Here is a 24,760-nt window from a genome sequence, read left to right on the forward strand (position 1 = left end):
AGTACGAAACACTGAAGACGCGCTACTGTTGTGGTCGAAATACGTATATTTACAATCAAGTGGTATAATCGGTCTTATGACAAGTGGAGGCATTACACATGAAAATTTTGAATATTTTTTTCTTTAATGATTTAATATTGAAAAATGAAAAGAAGATGGAGCTAAATAGTGCTCAAACAGGTCAACAAATTTCAATCAAAATCTAGATTACATAGATTCCAATATTACATTTAAGTCAAGACATGGTTTCGAAGATTCCGCCTATTATTATAAAATGATATTTTATAATAAAATGTGAGTTACAAAATGTTTTGGCTTACAACGAAATTAAAACGCCGAGTTTATTTTATTCACTTGTTTTTATTTCCATAATTCATATTAATATGTCATTCTGCTCTCTGTTCTATTGCTACGGACAATCGGTTGCCACGGTACACGAACAGCGCTACAGCGCTTAGCGATCGTCTATTTCTTAGTTGTTGGTATTTGTAATAAATAAATATCGAGCATTCTTATTCTTGTCGACCTCTCTATCTTCTTCTTTTGCTTTAGTTCTTTAGTTAAGTCGTTTGCATTGGCTCAAAGTTGCCGAAACACCTATTTTGCATATTTAAATGTATTGCCTTATGACATTTTTTTCTTTAAATTTGTCTCAATTTGCTTACACAACGACTTCGATAATGAGTATTTGTGTGTTTGTTTATTTTCGACTGGATTGAATTTGAAAAAATAAAACTTGACCCGATTGTTTGCATATGCCTTACACAAATTGCCCTCCGGTAGTGCAAGTAGCAAGTCAGAGAGGTTAATCACTCAATTCGTTTTTCACTATGGCTCGTCCTCCAAAGCTTACCATTGGCGGAAGTAGCTTACTGCTTTTTTTATTTTCTTTATTATTCACATAAACATGTACGGGCATAACCACTAGTTGCTGCAGTTAGCGTTATATTAATATCAGTATTAAATGTTATAATTTACAATTTCTGTATGAATTACTAGCTGTATTTAAAATGCATTTTTATATTCACCAATGATTACGTATTTAATTGTTGAGTTTTACGTTCTCGAGATTTTTTGACTAAGTTATCAAGAAAATTGTTTCTTCTATTTTGCTTCCGTCGAGTTGAGATCAAAACACTGAATTTGTTTGATTTCTATGGCAAGACTCTTTACTCCGTATTTGTGAGTAGCGTCAAACAAACACTGATTAGACGATGGAATGAACTCTTTTTGTTTCATATAAATAGCTTGTTTTGCTTGTGTTCTAATCTACCCTGACTATGATTACGTATTTCATTTTCTTCCTTTTTGTTTAGTGACAATGTGGGATCTAAAGCGATATTTACATGGGCTCCTTGGGAAAAGTGTTTTGGTGAAACTGAGTTTTTGCTTTCAGTTGTACAGAAAACCGTTTCGCTTGTGCTTCGCTGCTGCTTGGAGGTAATGGTATAGCATGTGGTTCTTCAAACTCAGTGTTTCTCGTTGAAACAGTGGGAAGTGTACTAACAGATAAGTAAAAAGAGCATAAATATAAACAAATTTGATCTGAGGAACTGAAGTGCGAAACAACACAACAAGGGCGAACGTAAAATAGGTCATTTGATATGTGAAATAAAGTGGTACGTAAAGTACGAAGGTTGCCGACAGAGGCTCGGTTGTTGACTTCACTAAATGAAGATAAATCGAATCGAAATGTGCCGTCGACTGGAAGACAAAAGTTCAAATTTCAGGTCAGCTCCTCAGATCGCTACTATTAGCAAACAATCAATCAATGAAAAACAAAAGATTTGTGTTACAAATTAGAAATTTATTTAATATGTATCATCTCTCTAACTAAAACTACGGTCTAAGTCTTGTTAATACAAAATAGTAACAAATTTACACGAGTGAAAATCAACAAAAGAAACTAAAACTCTTTTACGGGATCGGGGTTGTCATCGAGCTTAGGTTTGCCGATGGGACACAGTTCTGCAATTCAGCGTTCTGAATTTATAAATGTTTCACTATTTCTAAAATAACTATCTCTAACCACTGGACAGATTTGCGATTATTTCTGCTTGTTTTGTTTAGTTTCAGTTTAACTCTGGTTGTATTCAATAATTGTAATTACGTATTTCGACACGGTTCTGGACCGTAGAGATTTTAAAACCTTACCAAAAACGAAACGCTATAGTTAATGAGTACGACCACATTTTAAATATAACTAATCTTTACCTAACACAGTTTTTGTTTCATGATTTGCTCTGTCGCGCTGGACCCGATCGTGCAAGACCGGGCCCGCTCGATTCAAACCGAGGAGTTTGAGTTTGTGATATTCGAAAATTTCACAACAGATTTTTATTCGCCTCTTCCGCGCAACGTAAAATCGCCAAATAGATGATTGCAAATCATGTTTAAGTTCTATAGAAAAATAGTTTCTTAGCACTAGTACGTATATTTGTTATTACTTTTACTTGTTTTGTAGAAATTTCACATTCTGTAGTTTACAACAAGGTCTTGATCACAAGAGTGTGACTTAGTTTTATAAATCGTTCTCATTCGAAGTTTTTTTTAAGTTATCAAATATAATGATTATTTGTAAACTAAATCACACTCTGCTATGAAGTTCTGGGTAAAATAGATCTATCCCGGCAATCGATCACCATCGGGTTCATCGCTGCTTCTTTTGACTCAGCTGATTCCTCTCGTTCCGTTCGACGAAGTCCTTTAGATTTTGTTTAGTTGATCCTTCCGGCAGAGATGAACTGAATGCGGTAGTGCGATCATCTGCTTCTCGTCGACTGTTAATTCCTTTCATTTTTAGCTTGTGTGAAAATTACGTATGTCGGTGTTTTTTTGTGTACTGTTTGTGTTGAGTGGGTTTGCTGTGGCTTATTTACGTACTTGGTTAAATTGAACCAACGACGTCTCTAGTACTCAGGTTTGCGCTGTTTTGGTTGAAGTTGGCATAAAAATAAAAGAAAGGCAAGAGAAAAGAACAAAACATAAGAATCGATCGGGTAAATGACGATGGGTAGCTCAGAGGAGAATTAAATTAGAGGGGATTGGTAAGGAAACTCAAATGCCGATATGAGACGTACGGGAGATTGAATCGTGGTGGGGAATTGACCTGCTATCTCAATCCAGTTCAGTCTAAAAGCGTAGTTTTACAATTAATCTCAACTTATTCCCACCTTTTGTTATGTTGCATCACCTAGAAATTCGATTCAGCGGAAGGAAGATAAAAAGAGACATTGGTTGTGTTTAGAATTTTGAATGAAACTTTCAATCGAACAAAATGTTACACTCTGAAGCGATAAGTGGGAACTGGAAAAAACTACTTTCAAAATGAATGAAACTATTATTAAGAGTAAACGGCAAAAACTTGAAAGACTGTTGTCATTACATTCTAAATTATACTGAAAATAACGAAACTGTATTCCATGCAAAGAAGAAAGTTTATCAATCGCGAAACTTGAAAGCATGACTTGTGGCGATAGAAAAGTACAAAGCAACGATAACGCATTCTCTTGTCATCCATCGGAGCGCACAACTCAGTCAAGTTTCGTGAACATAAAAAGAAACTCGAGGACAAGAGAACGACGCGAGAGTGAGGGAATCCGAAAAATCCGAAAACTATGCTTTAAGAATGAACTCTACTAACGGCTTTCAGTATATCCTGATTGGTTTTATTATCCAGACCTCCCATCATGCTGAGATTCCCTCCGACGCCAACGCCGACTCCGACGCCCATGCTGCCGAGGCCGAGCTTCAAGTCGTTCTGGGCCACTATCGACGGATGGTGCAGGTGGCTGCCAAGGCTGGAGCTTCCACCGCTGCCACCGCCGCCGCCACCGCCAGCGCCACCACCGCTGGACTGCTGCGAGCCGACAATCGTTTGCTCCTGCTGCTTCTGACTGTGGTGTTGCTGGGCGGATTTGAGCGAGTCGTTCTTCATTTTGTCCTGCTCTTCACGCTCGCGCCGCGCCTGGAATTACAATTTTGGTACCGGTGTTAGTATCTCGATAGCACTCAATGATTTAAATGTTTATGGCTGATGAACAGAGGAGTAACTGTAATGCAGTGGATCAAAATGGAAAGAGAACATATTCAAACTTTTCGACAAATTTGCACAGAAGACTCAAAAAGTAAAATCTCATTTAATTATCAACTTGTAGGCAGCATTTATTATGTGAACAATCATATTCAATCTATTTTACAGCATTCAATCAATTTTACCGATTTTTTACAATTGAACGTGTTCAATATGTATGAAACGAAAAAACGACTTTCAAACAAAGTCACGATGAGTGAAACGGACTATGCAAGTCTGATCACAGTCAACTCTCTATGTCTCGATCTTCTACACCTCGATATCTCTTCCTATATCGATGGTTTTCACGGTATCTTCAATCCTTATACTTTTTGCTTTCTACATACATCTGGATAACCTCCCTTTCTAAATATCTCTTCTATCACGATGTGTTCTGGTCATATTTGTTTCTAGATTCTCTATCCCCATGTCGATATTTTTAAATTTCTAGGCTACTCTCTTTGGGTAATAACAAACACATCAAAAATGAAAAAAATCATCGTTGTTTTGTTGTCGTTTTTCACAACAACGAGCTTTTTGATCTTGTGCTCATTTCAATGCTTCTTTCGTTCTCAGATCGTTTTTTATTTCGATGGTTTCTTAGGCTTTATCTCATTTTCCGAATCAAATTAAATTTAACTTAAAAGTGACAGTTCGGAAATTAAAAAATACACAGTTAAAAGAATGGCTGGTGCTAGCCAACAAATCCAATAAGAGATCTAACAAGAAGGATTCGATATCTGTTAAAAGAAATATTACTCTGTCGGCAGGGTTATTTGATACTGTCACTTTTAAGTTTAATTTGCATTTAAGTTGGGAAATGAGACAGATCCTTAAATACCAAAATATGGAGAGGCAACTGTAAAATGTCATCGCTCTCACCAACAGTCCAGAGTAAGGTTTCTAAAATGGTGGTGGTCTTTGTACCTTGGGATTAGCGAATCGGAGTTAGCAAAATCGTCCAAAAAAGTCTCTTATAATTTAACTGTATTGCCATAGATATAATGGTATTGCTCTCAGATGTATTCAATCTTTAAAACACGTATTCTAAGCAGTTGAAACAGTGACCCATTCTCACCCCCATGACTGTAGTTAGGTCCATGATTATCTAGTTATTTATGAAATTCCGTTCACTGGGGGAATATTTGCTTCGCTAAAGGTAACACGGTTACGGAATCCAAATTCAAAAGTTCTCGCGTTTTCAAGGGCACACCAATCGATACGTAAGTGACGCACAACTGTCATTTTTTTTTATTTCACGCATGCTGCGATTGCTGCGTTGCTGAAATAATAAAAATCCGATTTAGGAATAATTTGGCATTGCAATATCCCTTATGCCTCCGCAAACAGGTGCGACAATAATCGAACTTAGTAGCCAACCGAAAATCTCTGAACAGCTCCAAGAGCGATCACATTTGTAGACAGACGAGATTTTGGGCCAGAAGCCACTTGCAACGTCCTTTACTTATAGAGAAGACTGGCTTGACTGTTGCTGGTTCCGAAGCGTTTACAGTTTTGATAGGTTTCTTTAGATGATGGCAGTGGCGTAGCCAGAAAATTGGTCTGGGGAGGGTTTTCTGAACATTTTTTTTTCGAAAAAAAAATTTCTTCTAAAAATTTTGTCTCTGGGGGGGGTTTTATGTCCAAAACCACCCCCGTGGCTACGCCACTGGATGATGGTATAGAATGAGCCCTAAGAAACGCATTGATATTACGACCTCGACCCTCAAATCGGGTTGATCTCTCAGGTTGGATCACTGAAGTGAATACGACGATGCAAGCAGATTCTGTTAGGACGTAAATTTAACTACTAAAGATTGACAAATTGACTATATTCAATAATAGGCGATACTGTGTCCAAATAAGTTTCACCAGCTGGTGCAGAAGAGTGCTGTTATATTTTTCCCACAAGCAACTACTGTTGAACATATTTTTTGCCGTCTAAGACGAGTTTAGTATTTTCCATTCAATTCCACTACGTTTGCTTATCTTTGTAGATATGCATTTCGACCTCAACTGTGAGGCCATCTTTAATGTCTCGTACTTGACTCGACTTGCAAAGTACTAAGCTCGCCTTAGACGGTTAAATACATTCCACTGAAAAGAGCTTAAAATATTTTTTCTGAAAATGGCATATTTTTTTGTCCATGCACCGCAAAATCGACTAATGCAATCATCTCCTGTCATTACCCAAGCAGCACACTTGTCATAAACGAATTACTGTGATCTATGTATGACAAAATCCAGTCATATATGAGTTGCTACAACCAAATCGGTCAAAATTGTGCTACTCGGGTAATGGCTAAGTGCCTACCTTCACAACTAGCGATTGTATTACCACCTCTGGTTGTTTAAACAGCAACTTAAGGGTAGATAGAATTTCTTTACCGTTCTATAATCGAACAATATTTACTTCATTGTTATAGCACAGACAAACAGACGTAACTCTTAGTGAAAATAGTTTTAAAAATATCGTCATCAATAAAACTTTGAAACACTAGCCCCATCTTTTGAGCAATGTACTCGAATGGATTTGCGTTTGACGTTCCACTTCTGAAAGCAATGACTTGAGAAGCGTTCTCTTCCTATAGCGATGCATTGCTTGATCGTGGCTTATCACACTGCTATAGGGCACTGCACGGACTGCTTTGTCCCTTTCTCGCTGCAAAGAAGTTAGAAAACAACAAGGCCAGTAAACGTCAAAATTTATGAAGAACGAAAGAGAAAGAGATGTCTCCGTGCAGTGCCCTATGGTCACATCTTGTTTATGTTTGTTATATCAGATCCACGGTGGCTATCATAAATTTTAGACAAATGGAAACACAAAAATAAATTATATACAGAGCGATTTTATCGCAGGAAAAATAACAATATTTCAATGCTTTTTATTTAATTTGTATGCGAATTATTATCTGAAATAATGCGCGATAAAGCATTGTTCGGAAGTAATGCACTGTACGTCCAGTAAAAATAGTGTCCACTTGATGTACAACTTCGCTAATTGATTCATGTGTCAACATGATTAATATAACAATTCGCTTTGAAACAAAATAAATTAAGCTTTTCACTTTTGCTGCATTGTTGTATTTTCATTCCATACCATTAAGAAAAGTAGCGTGTATTAAAAGAAGTTTACAGGTCATACATTTCTCTAAAAACTTATTTCTTCACTTAACTTCCAAGTGGAATTTCTTTACATGCCCAAGAATCAGCTCTTAGAGAAATTTATAAGATGCTACCATTTTAAGCACAGATCAAACCTCGCGAAGCCAATTTTAGATAGAGTTGTAGGCGGATCTCGATTCCAACAGAGCAAAAAACGGTCTTTCACAACAAAGTGCAGCATATCTCTTTTCATGTGTAACTGAAAATGACATGAAACTGTTTGTTGTTTATGCTGCACCGGGACGTCCTTGCTGTGATTCGAAAAAACATCGCTCTATGGGGTTTGCATTTTGAGCGCTAAATGCTAAAGTGGTTGGCTACTAGCACCTCTGGTGGGGGAATCGCGCAAAATGATTCATGTACGATGAATTAAATTGAAGAGTTACGTCTATTTGTCTTTGGTTATAGTGATATTATATACAAGTTTATTTGTGGACGCAGTAGCGCCCGTGGCAAGTGTTTTTTTTTTTTCAATATAAAGGGTTTATTAATACATACATTGAAAAAAATCAAAATTTTTAACGTCTGTTGTCTGCGATTTTTTCATCAAATGATGTGTTTGGTTGAGAATTTCCCCGCGTGCTGCGTCTGGTTGGCTAGTCACCGGACAGACAAACAGGGCTATTATATATAGTATAATGATATTTACCCCATGCTTTTAATTTCTAAACAATTACTAAAAATTTGTTGTTTGTACACGAACAATATTGCATTTTGATGATATTGAAAAATGCCTCGACACCATATTGTGCTTTTCATTCACGTTCCGTTTTTGAATCTTATTTTTCTGTTTGAAAAAAAATGTTAACATCTAAAATTCTACAGAAATGGACTCCCAACAAATTCGAGGCAGATAACTACCTCCAGAAGTGGCTCTTGTCCTTACGAAAGGGGTTCACGGAGGCAAGATGCTACTTAGCCTTCCCAAGCAGCACATGCAACATCTTTCAAATAACAGCTAGTTTCTAATAAATTGCATTAAAGTTTCTGGAAATACACACAGTCTTATTTATTAGAGCCACTTTCCAGTTTCAGGAACACACAATGTTTCATTTCCGTTTCACTGATATCGCAATCTGCCTCTTAACCTTCTGTCTGTGCTCAAAAAAACTTACGTTGTCTGTGCTCTGGGGTCAAATTGACCCCAAATTGAAATTGCTATAACTTTTTTAATGTTTGGCCGATTTTGGATTTTTGGGGCTGTTTCGAAAGATAATTTAATCATCTTTCAGGTCGTTACCAAAGATTGACTATTGGTGGGCGGGTACATCGCGGGGAGGGGTTTTAGTGAACAAGGGTACAAAAACAGCGATTTTTCATGAATATTTTAGTTATATCCGAAAATCCTTCCCACTTTGAACTGCACCTTTTTAAAAAAGGTTATGCAGGAAGGCGTGTGCTTTGGCATGAGGCGTTGATAAGTTTAGAACTTGGCCGCCAGGTGGTGGTATATTTGAATTCATTATTTTAGACTACTCAAGTAATTCCGATATATAGAATTCTCCTCAGTGCAAATGTTCTTATCGCACAAATTTAAAATTTGTTAAAATGGCGTCTTGATCAAAGGTCGTCTAGTGAGAATGGACTGTCTTGTGACGGAAGTAATAATTGAGAATTTTACTAATAGGCGGAAAATTGACTGATCTTTGGTTACGCATGTAGACCCAAAGGCCTTAATTCCAGCGTTTTCTTGGATGACCTAAAACATATTATGTGAACACATTCTATTATTTGCAGCATCGCTGGAGCAGGTTGAATACAAAGAAAACTTTTGATTAACTCTACCACAACATTTATGTTTGTCAAAAATGCTACAAACCAAAATACATCAGATCTCACATGAAACAATATACTCACAGATATAAGAGCTCACTAGTGCCGCATCTTAGAAGAAGTGCTCATTATATTGAGCACCGCGTTGTAGTCCTGGACATCCTGAACAATGTTGCCGAATACAACTTGGGCGTAGGTATGAGGGATCTCAAGCTAAAGCAATATTTCAAACATGCAAGAATATTGCAAGTACACTAGCGCCGCCTATTTGTAAATTTCCTAATTATTTATTCCGTCCCATGACAGTCCATTCCTACCAGACGAACTTTGTTAAGGACGTTATCTTTGAAAATTTCAAAATTGTGCGATAAGAATATTTACAATGAGGAATTACTTGAGTAGTCTAAAATAATGAATTCAAATATACCACCACCTAGCGATCAAGCTCTAAACTAATCAATGCCTCATGTCAAAGCCCACGTCTTCTTGCATAACCTTTTTGAAAAGGTGCAGTTCAAAATGGGTAGGATATTCAGATATAAGTAAAATAAGCATAAAAAATCACTGTTTTTGTACCCTTTTTTACGAAAACCCCTCCCCGCGATGTACCCGCCCACCTATAGTCAATTTTTGGTAACGACCTGAAAGATGATTAAATTATCTTTCGAAACAGCCCCAAAAATTCAAAATTGGCCAAACATTAAGAAAGTTATAGAAATTTTAATTTGGGGTCAATTTGACCCCAGAGCACAGACAACGTAAGTTTTTTGAAAAAAGTACACTGTAGCGCATATTTTCAAGATTTTTCGAGCGAATTTGCACCTAGGAGACAGATCTCGGCGAGTTTTAGCAAACTACCAAAAATTAGGAGAATCGGTTGAAAACTAAAAAAATGGCAACCACTCAAAGTGGCCTGGGGTCATATTGACCCCAGAGCACAGACAAAAGGTTAAATGACTTCTCAGATGATTTGGTTTAATATGTGGCATAGTAGAACAGATTAATTTTCACAAATAAAATAACTATAGTTGCCACAATGTTTCTGATATGTTGCAAAACACTTTGTGCTCAGCTTCCAGTTCACTTTTATTATTATCAGTCCCATATGTCCTTAGTCAGAGGTACAATAAAGTTACAAATAACTTTGTTGTTTATATGGTGCCTACAAGTCAGAATCTCCAAATAGAATTGGTGGTGTGATGGTTAGAGTGAAAGGTTGCAAATCTGAAGGTCCATGGTTCGATTCCCAGTTGGTTTTCGTGTTTTTATTTTCATTGTAGCCGCAAGATGTTGCAAATAGACTCCACCTCTTGCGCTTTTTGTGTTACAAAGAAGTTCCACATACGACGCGCTGTGCATAATTCAGACCTTTAGTAAGTCACATCACAGTTGCTGTTACTCATTGAGAAACAAGTGGTGCTGCTTGGATTCCGTGCAACATCTCAAGTGATGGAGACTGAGTTGACGTAAAAGAAACCATGAAAACTGACACCACAGATGGCGTTTTTTATTGGATTGTTATTAGATTCAATTTTAATGACGTTTTTTCGGCCTTCCTTAGCCGTGCGATAAGCTGCGCGGCAACAAAGCAAGACCATGCTGAAGGTCCGGTCCGATCTAGGTAGTTTCCAGATTGGAAATCTGTTCGACTTCCCTGGGAATAAAAGTATTACAGTGTTAGGTTCATGATATACGAAAGCAAAAATGGTAGCTTGGCTTAAAAACCTCGCAGGTCATAACTGTTGAAGTGCTGAATGATCATTAAACTGCGAGGCGCCACTATCCCAGTGCGGGATGTAATGCCAAAAAGACGAAACATGACGTTTGAATATTTGTTTACAAAATCTGATTGATCATTTTATTTTAAACTATTCAGCAACGGAAATTACATGACTACGAGGTCCGAATTAAAATCAAAATGGCCTTAGGTTTCGATTATCCGTCATTACCGATTGCACTTTCATAGTTGTTGGAATAGAACGGCATTCTGCACTAAGTAGGTCGTCATATTTGACAGCTATACGATTGGCCAGGTCCAATCTCCGACCTTTACACTGATCATGTTAAGCAGCGAAGAGCCATGAAATTAATCACCACAGGCCACATTGAACCATTCTAAATGTCATCGATCAACAACACACAAAGTGCATTGTTAAACACATCAAGATTCTCAGTGACTGCTCGTAGTGACTTGAAGATCTGCTTACTACTCTGCTCAATACAGTTTTATATAAGGTTTATTTACCACGAAAATCAGAAAGAATATCTCCTGAACATAAAAAATAAGTGAGATTTTAAAATAAAACACATCTTTTCCCGGGAAACAATATTTTGAAAATTAAAAACATATCGGTAACAACCCGTGGACGTTCCGAAAAATTCCCATGGAAAATCTGAAGCAAATTGCGTGGAAAATATGATAAAAATTCTCGTGTAGATGCTGAAAAGCTCTGAAAGTTCTCACGTGGAAAAAAAACCATTGAAAAATCCGAATAGTCTTCCTTAGAAATTTTAAATAGGATTACAGGTGGTATCCCGGAAAGGTAGTATTTCCAGCAAACGGTAAAAATAAGAATAGAAACATCATTCTGCCAAAACTCGTATGTGCTCACTCAAGATTTAACTATGCCACTGCTTGAAATTAAAATAAAAAAAAAAATCTAGCGAAAATTATGAGGAAATTCAATTCGAAATACCGATAAAAAAAAATCCTGTGGTGGTATTTCTGAAGAATCTTCTGTGAAAATAACGTAAAAATACCGTGATAACGACCTGAAATTAGATCGGAGCGTTTCTCCATTCAGCTGGTCATTGATGCAGAAGTCCAACACCATCCCAGGACTAACGCTTCCAAAGGTCAGACAGGGAATGTTGTGTAATCTGGAAATTGTTACGGAGATTTGTCGGCACCCGAAAATGGTCTGGGTCAGGCGAGTTATATGGAGAATCTCTCAATAGAAAATGGCCGGGAGTTAGGATGAAGAGATCATCCGGATCGTTTTAAAGAGATGTCAATGAGTGGGAATTCGTGATGCACTCTGCTACCCAGTGTGGCCTCTAAGTCTCTATGCAGGCTCCCAAGGACAACAAATGTAAGGGGTACGTGGTGGTATTAAGCAGAGCTCGATACTTTCTCCATTGGCGTATTTTGGCTGTTAGTCTAGAAGAGGCTTAAATCCCATTTTATTTGCTATAACTCCACTATAGCAGAACGTTTCTCCTGAGCTTACGATATGGTACGGATGAGTTTGGGAAAAAGTGTCTCTTATATTGGTTTTCAAGACTAAGACGAAAAGACAAGAAAGGCTTGCATTAACCCTATAGACTGAGAGAAAACTAATATAACGATAATAGGAATGACTAAAGACATTATAAACAAAGACAGGAAATGTTCCAATTGGAATTTCAAATTTACTGTCAGTGTCATTCCAATTGAGCAAGAGACCTGTCATTCCAAAAATCGCGCGTGACATTTGGTAAGGGCTATTTAAATTATCACAAATACACATTTTTTTTAACATTTTGAGCTAATCAACTCCAACAATTAGTTGAAAATGAACTTCAATTGTTTATCGTGAATTTTCAACCCGAATTGGTTTGGTGAACGCGTCACAAGTTCAAAATTTTTGATTCATGAAAATTTTATAGACCAATTTGAAAAGTTTATGCAGCATCAGCAGTGTTGCGCATTCGGGGTTGGCGGCTGATTTGTTTGTTCAGGGATCAGATTTCGCGTCTTTATATATAGTGTATTTAGAAATGATTAAAAATTCTACTAGTAATGGGATCAGTTATTTGTTATTTGGACAATTACTAGTATTCCGAGGTCATATGGTGGAGGCCTTTTTATCATTTTTGTTAGAGACGACCGGCATTTGAAGAAAATGTTATGTCCATATGAACAAAAAGATGATACTGCCAGCCAGCATAGACGGAGTTACAGATACCGATTGACAGGAAGACGTGGAATCTAATATCTAGGGGTAAAAGGACTAACATCTATACGCGGTGCACAATTACCATACTAATCATAATTCATTTGTCTCGTTTCAGCAAACGCAACTCTTCTACACTAATCTGTCCCTTTCCTGTAAACTCTCTTTTCTTTTAATGTATCCAACACTTGTGAGACTGGTTAAGCCCAGCGCCTGCTTGTGGTTGGAAACCGGTGTACTACTATACGGTCTAGCGCATGTTAATGGTGAAGGCTTGGTAGGTCTGCACCTAACTTAAGTGTAGATGGGCGGACGGTGTCGGCCAGGGTGAATGCTGATAAATTACAAATACAATTACAATTAATGGCTTGCGAGGGAAGTCAGATTTTTACTTTTTTGGGAAAGATGTTCAATTTTGATACACATAGTTAAGTTTGTCATTTTAGGTGTTTTTATGAGATATTGCGAAAAAAGATTCGGCTTCCAGTATTTGGGACTTGAACCCACACTATTCCATTAAGTACACGAATGTATTGCCAATTATACAACAACTGCCCTTGCGAGAAGTTGTTCCTTAATCAGCTAATAACGATGAGATATCAGTCAAATCCCTGTATCCATCAAATCTATTTGGCAACATTTCAACATTGAACAACTGTCGGATGCATTTGAATCACAAACTTACGGCTTAAGTTAATCAGTCTTCAAACATAATCATTTTCAAATAGTCACAATTCAACTAGATAGATTGATAGATGCAGGCAAACTCTTTTTTGTTTTTTTCCTTGTCGACTTCTTTCAATAATGCTTCAATGTGTAAGACTAACAAGGACGAGAATCATGACTGGCCCATTGTAGATCTCTACCATGTTCTGATTGGCTGCATCGTTGGATAACTTCGCTCTGCTGCAGTTGTTCAAATTTGGCATGAGTTTTGCATCAATATGATGAGTATGAACAAATTCAGCATCCACCTCAGGTTCCCTTTTCATTTTTTCCCAAAACTCCAGTAGATATTTATCTCTGCTACGCACCAAGCGGCTTTTTGATTGACTTTTGATATTTTGTTCATAAAAGTAAAGCGAAAATCATTTCATTTCTATTCACACCTACATTTTTTGAAGGATATCCTAAGTTAAAGGGACAAGAGATATTCGATACGATTTGTGATCAAGAAAATCAGCTAACGAAAAGCAGAACTTTTTGGTTGGTGCATGGTGCAATTTGGCTGAACCCCGGCCATATCTAAATCTTACTTCACAATGGCAAATTCTTTATTCGCCGAATTTCAAATAATTGTGCTCCAAAGATCTTGCACTGATTGCTAAAACAGTAGCAGAGCCCCCGAGCATAGAATCTAGTTTTTGGAAATGATTCTCCAATACAGTCATCAAGGTCAGAATAAAATCCTTAATAAACAAACATACTAAAAACTCTACTTTCTATACTGATGCAAGTAAGCCAAAAGCAGTATTTTTTTCTTTCTCCAGCCCTTCATTCCCTTCTCCGAAAGAGTTGCCTCAAAGTTTTCAATCAAGCATCAGGCTCCTTTTTCGCTTAAACTTAACATCAAACAATTTCTGCAATCTTCTATATAATAAAAATGAGTTGAGCTTTCCTTCCTGACGATTTAATTCGCGAACGGGTTGACCGATTTACAATATGTTTTCCCTAATCGATTCGTTTTGGAATCCGCAAGGTTTGTATATACAAAAAGTTGGTGAATTTAACGGGGAAATGTAAAAAATCATTAGAATACAAGTTTGGGTCAGCTGTTGAGGAAAACAAAACAAACGCACGGACATTGATCTAGAGTACGGTGCTGCAAATAGTTCATTGTGACATTTGCAACACCCGAGCAAAGCTGGGTTTCTTTCGCTAGTTACACATATTTAGAGTGACTATACTGTCGTGAATCGCATATTTTTCGCATATGAATAGGAATTCCAGCAAAGATGGCACAAATATGCGATTCACGGCAGTATACATGGTTTATAAAGAGGATGCAGATCCAATCGGTTACACGATTATACGGAAAATGTAGCAACCTTTGCAATAACATTACAAACATCCATAATAACGATGTTGATACGATGATACGATTCAAATTCATCTTTTAGGAAATGCAGAATTATTTCATTTGAATCGAACTCGCCATCTCCGAATTGGAAATTCCACGCCTTCGCTCACAAGGCTACTGGAGACCCCAAATACATAATGAGATCAAAAAACTTCGTGATGTTAGTCTTTATCTTGCCGTTGTATTTGAAGGGCCCGCCTTAGCCTAGCGGTAAGATGCGCGGATATAAAGCAACACCATGTTGAGGGTGGCTGGGTTCGATTCCCGGTGCCGGTCGTTCGCCGGTGCTAGTTTCGAGTATTCCCAAATCATTGTCTTTAATGCTAGCTCTTCATCTATCTGCCGACCAGTCAATGGATCAGCTTTGCTTGAACCTTCTACAACCTCTTCAACTCTATACCCAACCAGCGGATGGCAGATTTTGATATAGTTCTGCATAACATCCTTACAAAAACTGTTTAAAACTATGGCATATACTATTCCACAAGATTTTAATACAATCATTGTATTGAAATCTCACAATTTTATGTTATTTGAATACAATATCTGTATAAAAAGTTTACATTTATTATACAAGACAACGGAGTGATCGGAAATGGCCAAGCTTCCGTTGGTTCAAACAGAAGAGAATGTTCATGCCACATTAGTATAGTGTATGGTCCGCAGCGCTCTATTTCGTTGGAACGTGTCTCCACTGGAACCCGGAAGATAGTTTTTGAACGTCTGCTATTCGGTAAGAAATAAATATCATCCATCATGTACATAGAAGAGGAATCGATCCAGTGTAGAATAGTTGAGGAATCTGATCAAAACGTATCTTTGGAATCGAACAACGATCCCTACAATGATTTTCCAATTTTGAGGAAAATAATCTAATAATTGAATTGACCAATTAGAACATAATAAATAGTTTTTTTAACTGGCCAAAGTCCAGTTTCGTGAAAATTTCCATTTGAAGTCTTGAAAGTTGTAGCTAAAACCACCCAAGTCCATTTACAGTTTGCAACCCAAAACAATTCTTACTCCTCTTAATAAATAAGAGTTTGCGCGATTTTTTTTCGAATTGTTAAAGGTGATTATACAACATAGTCACAAATCAGCCATCTTGGAAACAACCCCGTGCATTTTTGCATGAGTATGAGTTGATAGAACCATAACCAGCATAGGGATGAAACAATGGTAGATCATTTGCTTACTTCTGGTGGTGAATGTGGTGAATTTAAAACGGGATAAATTGTATAATCGCCTTAATCGTGATTTGGCTATAAACTTCACCTACCAGAATCCTCCAACAGTAAACTGAAACTATGCAATCACTGTCTTCACTTAATAACATTTTTATCGCAATAGCACTCATTCAACGATTACTCCTCTGTCACTATGCCCCACCCCGGTTGCCCCTCCTTCTCACCTGTTCGTTGATTTCCTTCACCGCCCGCAGCTCCTTCTTCAACTTCATCCGGCGATTCTGGAACCAAATTTTGATCTGCCGCTCGGTCAAGCACAGCGCGTGGGCGATTTCGATCCTCCGCCGGCGGGTCAGGTAGTGGTTGAAGTGGAACTCCTTCTCCAGCTCGAGCGTCTGGAAGCGGGTGTACGTCTGCCGGCCTCGTCGGCGGGGGCATCCGTTCGGGCCTGGCGGAGCGAAAAATTTGCAAAGGAAGGAAAGGAAGAAAAAGAAAAGCAAAGGTGCATTAGAGTTGATGTTGTTTGATGAGATTTTTTATACGATGTAGGGAAACAAAAAGGTGCAACGGAGAACCGGAGGTGAACGAAAGTACGTAGCATGTTTCTATTCTTACGTCACCGCTCGTGACAGCGCACAGCAAAAAAAGGACCAACAGGATCTACCGCTGTGGAGAAAGTTTCCGAAACAAAGGAAAAGAAAGTTTCAAGTCTTTTAGAATGGAAAGGGGTAATAAAATCAAGATAGGAGAGTTCTTTTGTGTTTTTCCTTTTTTGGACGGATGTATGAAACTCGTTTCCAGCTGAGTAACTCTTTTCGAATCGAGCCAACTTTGTATGCAGCGCAATGATGGCTGCGGTGTGTTTTTCTTTGAACTTTGAAGTTTGTAACACCGAGTAATTCTCGCGCTTATATCTAGCCACGGGGAGAAATGCTTCTAACGACTAGTTAATTGACTTAAGATGGCCGCTTTCACACCCTTTCTTCTTCTAGCCAGCAACGACGATCAGATCAGAACGCACAACTAGCCGATAGTGGAGGGGTCGTATGTTTATAAGAAGTATTGATGATAAAATATGATAGTCGTAAATTTCCGATTCCGCTGCGCGAGAGAGGAAAGCAAAGGGAGTCAGAGCCGTGTGGGATCGTCCCCTCGGCGACTACGACGCTGCTATCGTGCACTGCTGCAGGCAAGAAGAGTGCTTTCACTCGTCGGTTGGTTGAGGGAGAAATCCCAGGTTACTCCTCCGGCTAGGCGAGGGATGATTATTTATGAGCTTCGATATTAAATTCTAGAGCCATGTTGATCCTTGGCTCTGCAAGATACCGCGCTGATGCCTTATTGTAGCCGGTCGTGCTAAGGATTCGTAATGAAGCTATTGTCTTTCCGTCATGTGCCGGGGCAATATTTCTAAAACAAAGATTCCCGAGAGGGGCTTGGTTGGATGGGCCCACTAATCGAGGACGAAGATGATGGATGGAAGCCTGAACTACGCAGAAGATTGCCCTAATTTCAAATATAAAGAAACCAGAGTTTTTAAATATATTTACTTTATCGGGTACGAAAGGTGGCAGCAATGCCTTCGAAACTATAAAACCGCAATGTTGAACCAAATTGTACGAAAACGGCGAAATACATTGAATATGGATTGAAATGTTAGCGCATTTCGGGACAGACGATACGTGCCCGTTTGAGTGATTTCATCGTTAAAATAATTAAACAAATTAGCGATTTGAGCCCGCGCATCAACAATTCCGTGGGTGTTTATTTCTTTCTGCCAGTTATTCTCATTTCTCGTCGCCTTCACTGCTCCGTCGTAGCATAGCCACAAATCGGCTCCAACTCCCCAACGCAGCGCAAGCAAGGCACCATCCATTCGAACGAACGTGGATAAACTGGCAATGGTGTATTTATTATTTGTTGTTACTGCGTTGTATGTGTACTTGTAATTACAGTTACATTCCTTCCTCCAACGGCCCTCGTTCTCCAGTCTGACAAACCGACGCTTGTTGGCGAGGAATCCAGGCGAGAACAGCCAGGCAAAATGCAAATACAAAGTTGTTATAATAAGCTCGGAACGCACATTAAACGCAATAACAATACCAATATTGTGTATGTTTAGTGCAATAATGTTCCATGGTTATGGATGGTCAGGCCGGAAAAGGTACCAACAAATCTCGACAAAGTGCTGCCCAGCACTTATTGAGAACACGTTATAAAGACTTCCAATAACCATGACGAAATGGAGCATAAAGATGGTCGCTTTCGACAGGTCTTTGATTAATCTATGCACTCGATTGCCACCGAACAGGCGAGGGAGGATCATATTGGTTTATTTGTCGAACAATCCATTTTACGATTTGTTTAGTGGCAAACAAACTTCATTCACACTTTCAACAGGTGAGAAAGAAATTTTTCGAGTGCTGCCCTCGAGCACGCTGGGTGGAGCATTTTTCCCGGTGCGGAGAAGAGGAGCGCGAGACACTTTTGATGGTTTCCATATGGTCCAGTCAGGTTCGGTAATTTATCACTTCTCATTTCCATCCGCCAGAGGGTGCGTGGCGGTTGTGGCACCATGCGGAGTGGTTCGCTTAAATCAACCAGGCAGTCAGTGAGGGGGCGAGAATGGATACGCGCACTCGCTCCAGATATTTCATTCGATCAGCCATCACGCAGTCGTCTCGGGTGGGCCCCACAGCGAGCCAAGCAAGTTAAGCGCACAAGCAAGCAATGCTGACGACCGCGACGGGCGGGCGGCTGCAAATTGAAACAATTTCTAATCGAGAGTGCACCCACTTATGAGAATGGCCTGATATAAAAATTGATTACGGTTCGCGCTACCACCAGCAAGTGACATATCACGCGCTCGCGCTGTGCGGTAGGAATGCACTTCTACATGGCACGGTGGCATGCCAAATGCAATTTCCAGCCCTGCTGCTCGGTGGGGCAATCAAATTGATTGCCTGAGGCAGTGGTTCTCAATGTTTTAATTTGATAGTATGATAAGCTTATTTTAGTTGCTGCTAGCCAAGAGAAATTTTGTTCTCAAATCACTCGTTTTCATCTATCGAAAAGTTAGCTTGTTTTAATTGGCACGGGAGAGTGTGTGTTTGAACAAATCATGACCATGCAACCGAAGAAAAAGAAATCCTAACAAAGAAATTGTTAAGAAAATTATTTTGAGCTTTTTAGTGGAATGTCTTCACTTGTACCTTGACAGATACGTATTTCGACCTCAACAGTAAGGTAGTATTCAGTGTCTCGTACTTGACTCGACTTGTCGACAAATCACGAGACACTGAAGACGACCTTACTGTTGAGGTCAAAATACGTATCTGTCAAGGTACAATTAAGTGGTGGAATTAAATGAGATTGTACAAACTCGTCTTATGACAAGGAAAGAAATTGTGTCAGCTTCTAAGCAATTTCGGTTTGTCATAGACAATAAATAACTCAAACGATAATTTTACTACACAAAAGATTTTCTGCTAGTTTTCTTAAAAAAACCTTCTCAAGATTTTTGGACTTTTCTCTCAGGAATTCCTTTAACAGCAGCATGTAAGTAAAGGAACCTACCGCTCTGCTTCCTAAGGCAAGAATGATGCTGTTACTTGACTATTAGTGTTTTTTAACTTATGCTACAGTTAAACGGCTGATGGCTACCCTTCGAATGGCATTGTCATTACTGTTGCTGATACTTGCATTAATGAGAACACAATTTCCATCCAGACGCCCGGTTGTGACTACGAAGTGTTTTGATATGATCGTAGCCAAAATAGTACTTGAAAATCAACAGGAGGTGGCTGAGAAATACGGCTTGAAAGCACGAAGAGATTTTAATCATTTATTCATTTACAGTCTTCTTTATTATTTAACTTGAGACTTTAACTTAAACATTCCTATATATTATATGAAAATCAAACAAATTATAGACCATATGGAATGTAATTTTTAAAAAACATCAAGCGTACTGTACTGTCTGTATTGTTGTCGATGGGTTACACGTCTAAAGAATTCGGTGCGGCACATCGATCTTCCGGGAACGCTGAATCGAAGCCTTTCCAAAAGTTCAGAGCAGTCGATGTTGTCTTTAAGCATGTCCAATATGAAGAACCTTTGCAGGGTGATTAATAAGTGACAACAGTGCTCGTAAGCTTGATCCCACTGCTGAAGCCTTTGAATAGCAAATCTTTTGGACGTTTTCTGTACACACGTAAATTAACTTATATATCATTTCTATCACGAAAATACAAATTTCAACTCACATCCGCCAACAACGCGCAGCATTCCATTTTTAAAATTAGCTGCAACTCGACTTCAATTCGTTCCATAAATCTTTGACGGAAAGGTACGATAAACCAATCAATGACCGCTATGCCCCGTTTTTCGATAGACTATACTTTTATATAACGTCTTTTAATGTCATTACTAATATATCAAATAATCAAATTATAATCAAACAATAATACATATTTGGCTGAATAATAATATCTGAACAAAATACAGGTCAAAAGAACATCAATTACGATAGGAGGGTAGTCATACGCCCACGGTGAGAAATCTCTATAGACAGACTTTTTATCAAACACCAGATCTGCTTAGAAATAGCAGTTTTCCTCTTCAAGGTTGAACGATCGTAGAACGCGTGGCCCACTCCGAGTGCGAATGTTTTCATATTCCTGCTATAAAGGAATTGATCAGTTCGTGGCAAAATGAGGGAACCCCCCTCTAGCTGACCTTGTTAGAATTAGGATTGAAGAGCACAGGACCTAGGATCCGGGTTGGGGTGACCAACCGAGTGGACTGAGATGATATGCAGATCAGGTGGTACAGCCCTCCATCTCTGATGAAGCAGATGAGAGCTGACAAACTAGCGGTACCATCAGTCAAGACATCTCGAATGCTCGTCGGGATTCCGTAGCTAGGTCAAGGGGAGTCTAACTTGAAGCACCAGCAAACCACATGTTCAACTGAGCTTTGTACCCCGCAGATTTCACAAACGGTCCGGAAGGCCCCACTGCCTTCTTGACCACAAAAAATACGGAAATAGAGTTTTAAAAAATTTTAAAAATCGGTCGGCGCTGATGCGGGAAATTAAGGAATATTGGAGGGAGCGGTGCGTGGCGGCAATAATCAGAGCTGCGGTTTCTACCGAAAAGACGCTGTATGGTTTAGAAAGGCTGCCTGACATCGTTAGGTCCTGTAGGGCCTAGACATACCCCTTGCCTCGAAATGGAACCGCCAATGTAGTGATGTTAACGTTTGCTAAATTTGATGTTTGGTAGGTCAGCCACCAATATTAGTAGAGCTTCCATGTTGTCCCCTCGTATGAAGCGCCTCGTGATGGAGCTGGTTATGTTGGCCGTGGAGGAGTGTCAGCTACCTGCACCATGCCAGTAGAAGAGCTCTAGTTCATACAGCAGACTGCTTTCAATCAACGCTTAGTCGATACGATACCGAGTGACTTTATTTTAACTAGGTTAATCCTTGATCTGCACCCGATTTTGACCGCTTTGAAATGAAGAATGAATGACAATCCCCAATCGATCGAAAATTTGAGGACCTTGACGAGATTTGGTTTGGGATCGGGATCCTAAGAAATTAAAAGAAAAAGTTGCCTTATTAAAGGTTTAGAGGCCTTAGGGGCTTTCATTAGCGGTGCTGTAAGATATGCGGCTTCAAAGCAAAACCATGCAGAAGATGGCTGGGTTCGATTCCCGGTCCGGTCTAGGAAATTTTCGGCTAGGAAATTTTCTCGACTTTCCTGGTCATAAAAGTAGCATCGTGTTAGCCTCATGATATACGAATGCAAAAATGGTGATTTGGCTTAGAAACCTCGCAGTAATTAATTGTGGAAGTGCTGAATAAGAAGAAGAAGGTTGGTAGGGTTTGGGTCACCGTGAACTTTTATATCGTTAATTTGTTGACATTTTTCGGTGAAAACTAAACACACACTTTGCATAATTTTGCATAACGTTTCGGCCTACTGCTTTTCAGCCATCATCAGATCTAAAATTTATTGAAACAAAGTTAACAATTTTCATTTAAAAAAATACAAAATACTACCCACTTGCAATTGATCAAACGTTCACCACCAGTGTGGTTTTCAAACTAAAAACCCCCCTAAATTTCTGCATCCCACACGATGCTCTGCGTGACGTCACCTATCTTCTCTTCGTGTTGTATGTGTTCTAAGTGATCGTATTTTGCACACTAGGCCATTGTATGCAGAATTAATTCCACCACATTCACGCTGCATGTTGACGGTTCTGTCGTCACCAATTAGCTTGATATGAAAAGCCTCTGCTATCAGTCTGCTCTCCTGGTTTTCGATCCTCTCTAGAATTTCGGTTTTGCGTTATGCAAAATTATGCAAAGTGTGTGTTTAGTTTTCACCGAAAAACATCAACAAATTAAAGATATATAAAGAAGAAGAAGGGTTTAGAAAAATATAATATTCTATACTACCCTCATAGACTCTCTGTTGATCTGAGATTTCAAAAGTGGATTAAACGCCCGCATGGGTTTATGAGGGTGGACGCAGTATCAAATAGAGCACAATATGGCTTATAAGAGGCGTTCATAGTAGATTAATCACTCGTCTAAATCCATGAGAGCGGACGCAGTATATTCTGACTGATCGGTTGCCCATCTTGGGACTAGGGCTGGAGAGACGGTGCCGCGCATTGTATACATTCCCGTGGACACTTTTCCTGGCAGATATGGTGAAGCTGACCGACGAGACCCACCCCGCACTAAGCGCTGCTTGGGTTCAAATGCAGGTATGCATCTTGCGACTTAAATGCTCTGGGGCAACCAGAATCATGGCCACTGTCAGAATAGACCCCTGCGGGACTCCAGTTTCCTCTGGACTGATCCTGAAGTCGGGAAGTACTGGCGGGAGAGCAAGTTGTGAACAAAAGCTAAAATGTTACCAGTGAAACACCAGTCCAAGTGCGGTTGAACGCTTTCGAAATATTCAGAGAAACAAGATCGACTTGATTTTCTTGGTTGAAGGCGCTTTGGAGTACGTCTCCAAATCCGGCAAAGTGCGAACTGGTCCCATACCCGGTTCGGAAGGCGTTTTTCAAAGTTCAAATCCTGCTTCACCCTGAAGCTTTTCAAACAGCCTACGGGTAACGAACCTCTTGACGACCTTTGATATACAAGAGTTCTGCGTGATAGGCCGGTTTCACGGGAAGAGATACTGTTTTTAGGAATTGAAAGGACGTGCCTGAGCCGCCTTTCACCAGGAAAAGCTTGATTTACCAAAGGGAGAAATACTATGCTTGCGATAGAGGCAAAATTTTTCAATATCGGATACCCCGTTTTATCCAAGTAAAATGGCTTTCCGTTGCTTCTGGTAAAAGCGAAAGAAAGCTTGGTGACCAAAAAGGGTTGGTTTATTGGAGAATAGCAAGCTCGACAGGACTCGAAAGTTACCTTTGAAAATCGGTGCATTGACTTCCCCCACATTTGGACTTATGGAGCCAATGAAGTTTTCTTACAGCTTCATTTATGGCGTCTTAGTTAACCGTTCGGCATTCATGGTGTTTTTATTTGTAGTTTCTCAATGCTTTTAACCTAGTTGACTAGGGAGAAGCCACTTATGCAGCCAGACGCCTTAACAGTACGACACGTTTTATCCGACTACCAACGAAGGGCTTTTCGCCCTGGCCGAGAACTGATCTGTAAGGTGGCTAGACCAGCGGCATTGAGGACGATCTTAGTTAGTGGGGTACTATGATTCAATGCGCGTCTAATGCTGCTACCCATGGATTCCCAGCGGCTTCATCATATCGCCATTGCAGCCACTTGGAGGTGGTAGAGGGAGAGGCGATGACAGTGACCTAATTGGGCAATGGTTGCTCCCATAGAGGTCGGAAGCAACCTCTCACATTAGCACGGGAAGGAGAGTCCAGCCGATGGTGGTCACGTCAATGACGGTGGCCGGATAGCTATTGAAAAAGGTGGGTGCACCATTCAGTTCTGCATCCTCGAAAGCTTCTAGTAGGGGAACACCACAGGGTCTCCCCAGGTCGAACAGTGGTTGAATGCCCAAGAGAAAAAATAATGAAGCGGTTTCACTAATGAGGTCACTTACCGTTTGTTCTATGTCGGGAAGCGTTTCACAGGGGGGCTGGACATTCACAATGATAAAAGGAATGCTACCTTGGAGACGAACTCCAACGACTGGGAGGTCACAGGTAGGGGAATGACGATGATGTATCAGTTGCGTTGCGGTGGTCAGAAACGCGGAGACCGCTTTGAGAGTCAGGGTCTATACCCTCGAAGGTATCCGGAAGGGAACTGTTGTAGAAGGGAGTGTCTGGGGAGTCAAGCCTGGGTAAATTATAGGCTCCTAGCCAGGGCTGACAAAAAGAGTTAGATTGGATTTGATGGAATGCTAGCAATGATAGGACTTATCGCCCGGGTTAGTGTTCCAGAATGCTTGGAAAGCGACCGAAGGGTTTCACGTCCCAGAATAGAGGGTACGAGGTGCTCAAGGAAGTTCATTCATTCATGTTCATGGTTAATAAGATTGCTG

At 39.5% G+C, this 24,760-nt stretch overlaps 1 protein-coding gene across 7 annotated transcripts in view; it reads right to left on the minus strand.

Annotated features, from left to right (window-relative positions):
• Positions 1-340: 340 nt before the first annotated feature.
• The window catches only part of LOC134219546 (homeobox protein abdominal-A homolog), a 93,105-nt gene continuing 68,685 nt past the window's right edge, over positions 341-24,760 (minus strand). For 3 of the 7 annotated variants that reach the window (XM_062698312.1, XM_062698295.1, XM_062698300.1), the window contains 4 exons: positions 16,437-16,660; positions 3,644-3,967; positions 3,174-3,193; positions 341-2,927 (listed from right to left, as the gene is read on the minus strand). In XM_062698312.1, coding sequence (XP_062554296.1) covers positions 2,888-2,927; positions 3,174-3,193; positions 3,644-3,967; positions 16,437-16,660 — 608 coding nt within the window. In that variant the 3' untranslated portion in view covers positions 341-2,887. Of the gene's footprint in view, positions 2,928-3,080; positions 3,968-16,436; positions 16,661-24,760 lie in introns of all 7 variants that reach the window. The other 4 variants (XR_009981607.1, XR_009981609.1, XM_062698322.1 and 1 more) reach the window with 4 other exon arrangements.

The sequence above is a fragment of the Armigeres subalbatus genome, chromosome 1 (genome assembly GCF_024139115.2).
Source record: "Armigeres subalbatus isolate Guangzhou_Male chromosome 1, GZ_Asu_2, whole genome shotgun sequence".
Lineage (NCBI taxonomy): Eukaryota > Metazoa > Arthropoda > Insecta > Diptera > Culicidae > Armigeres > Armigeres subalbatus.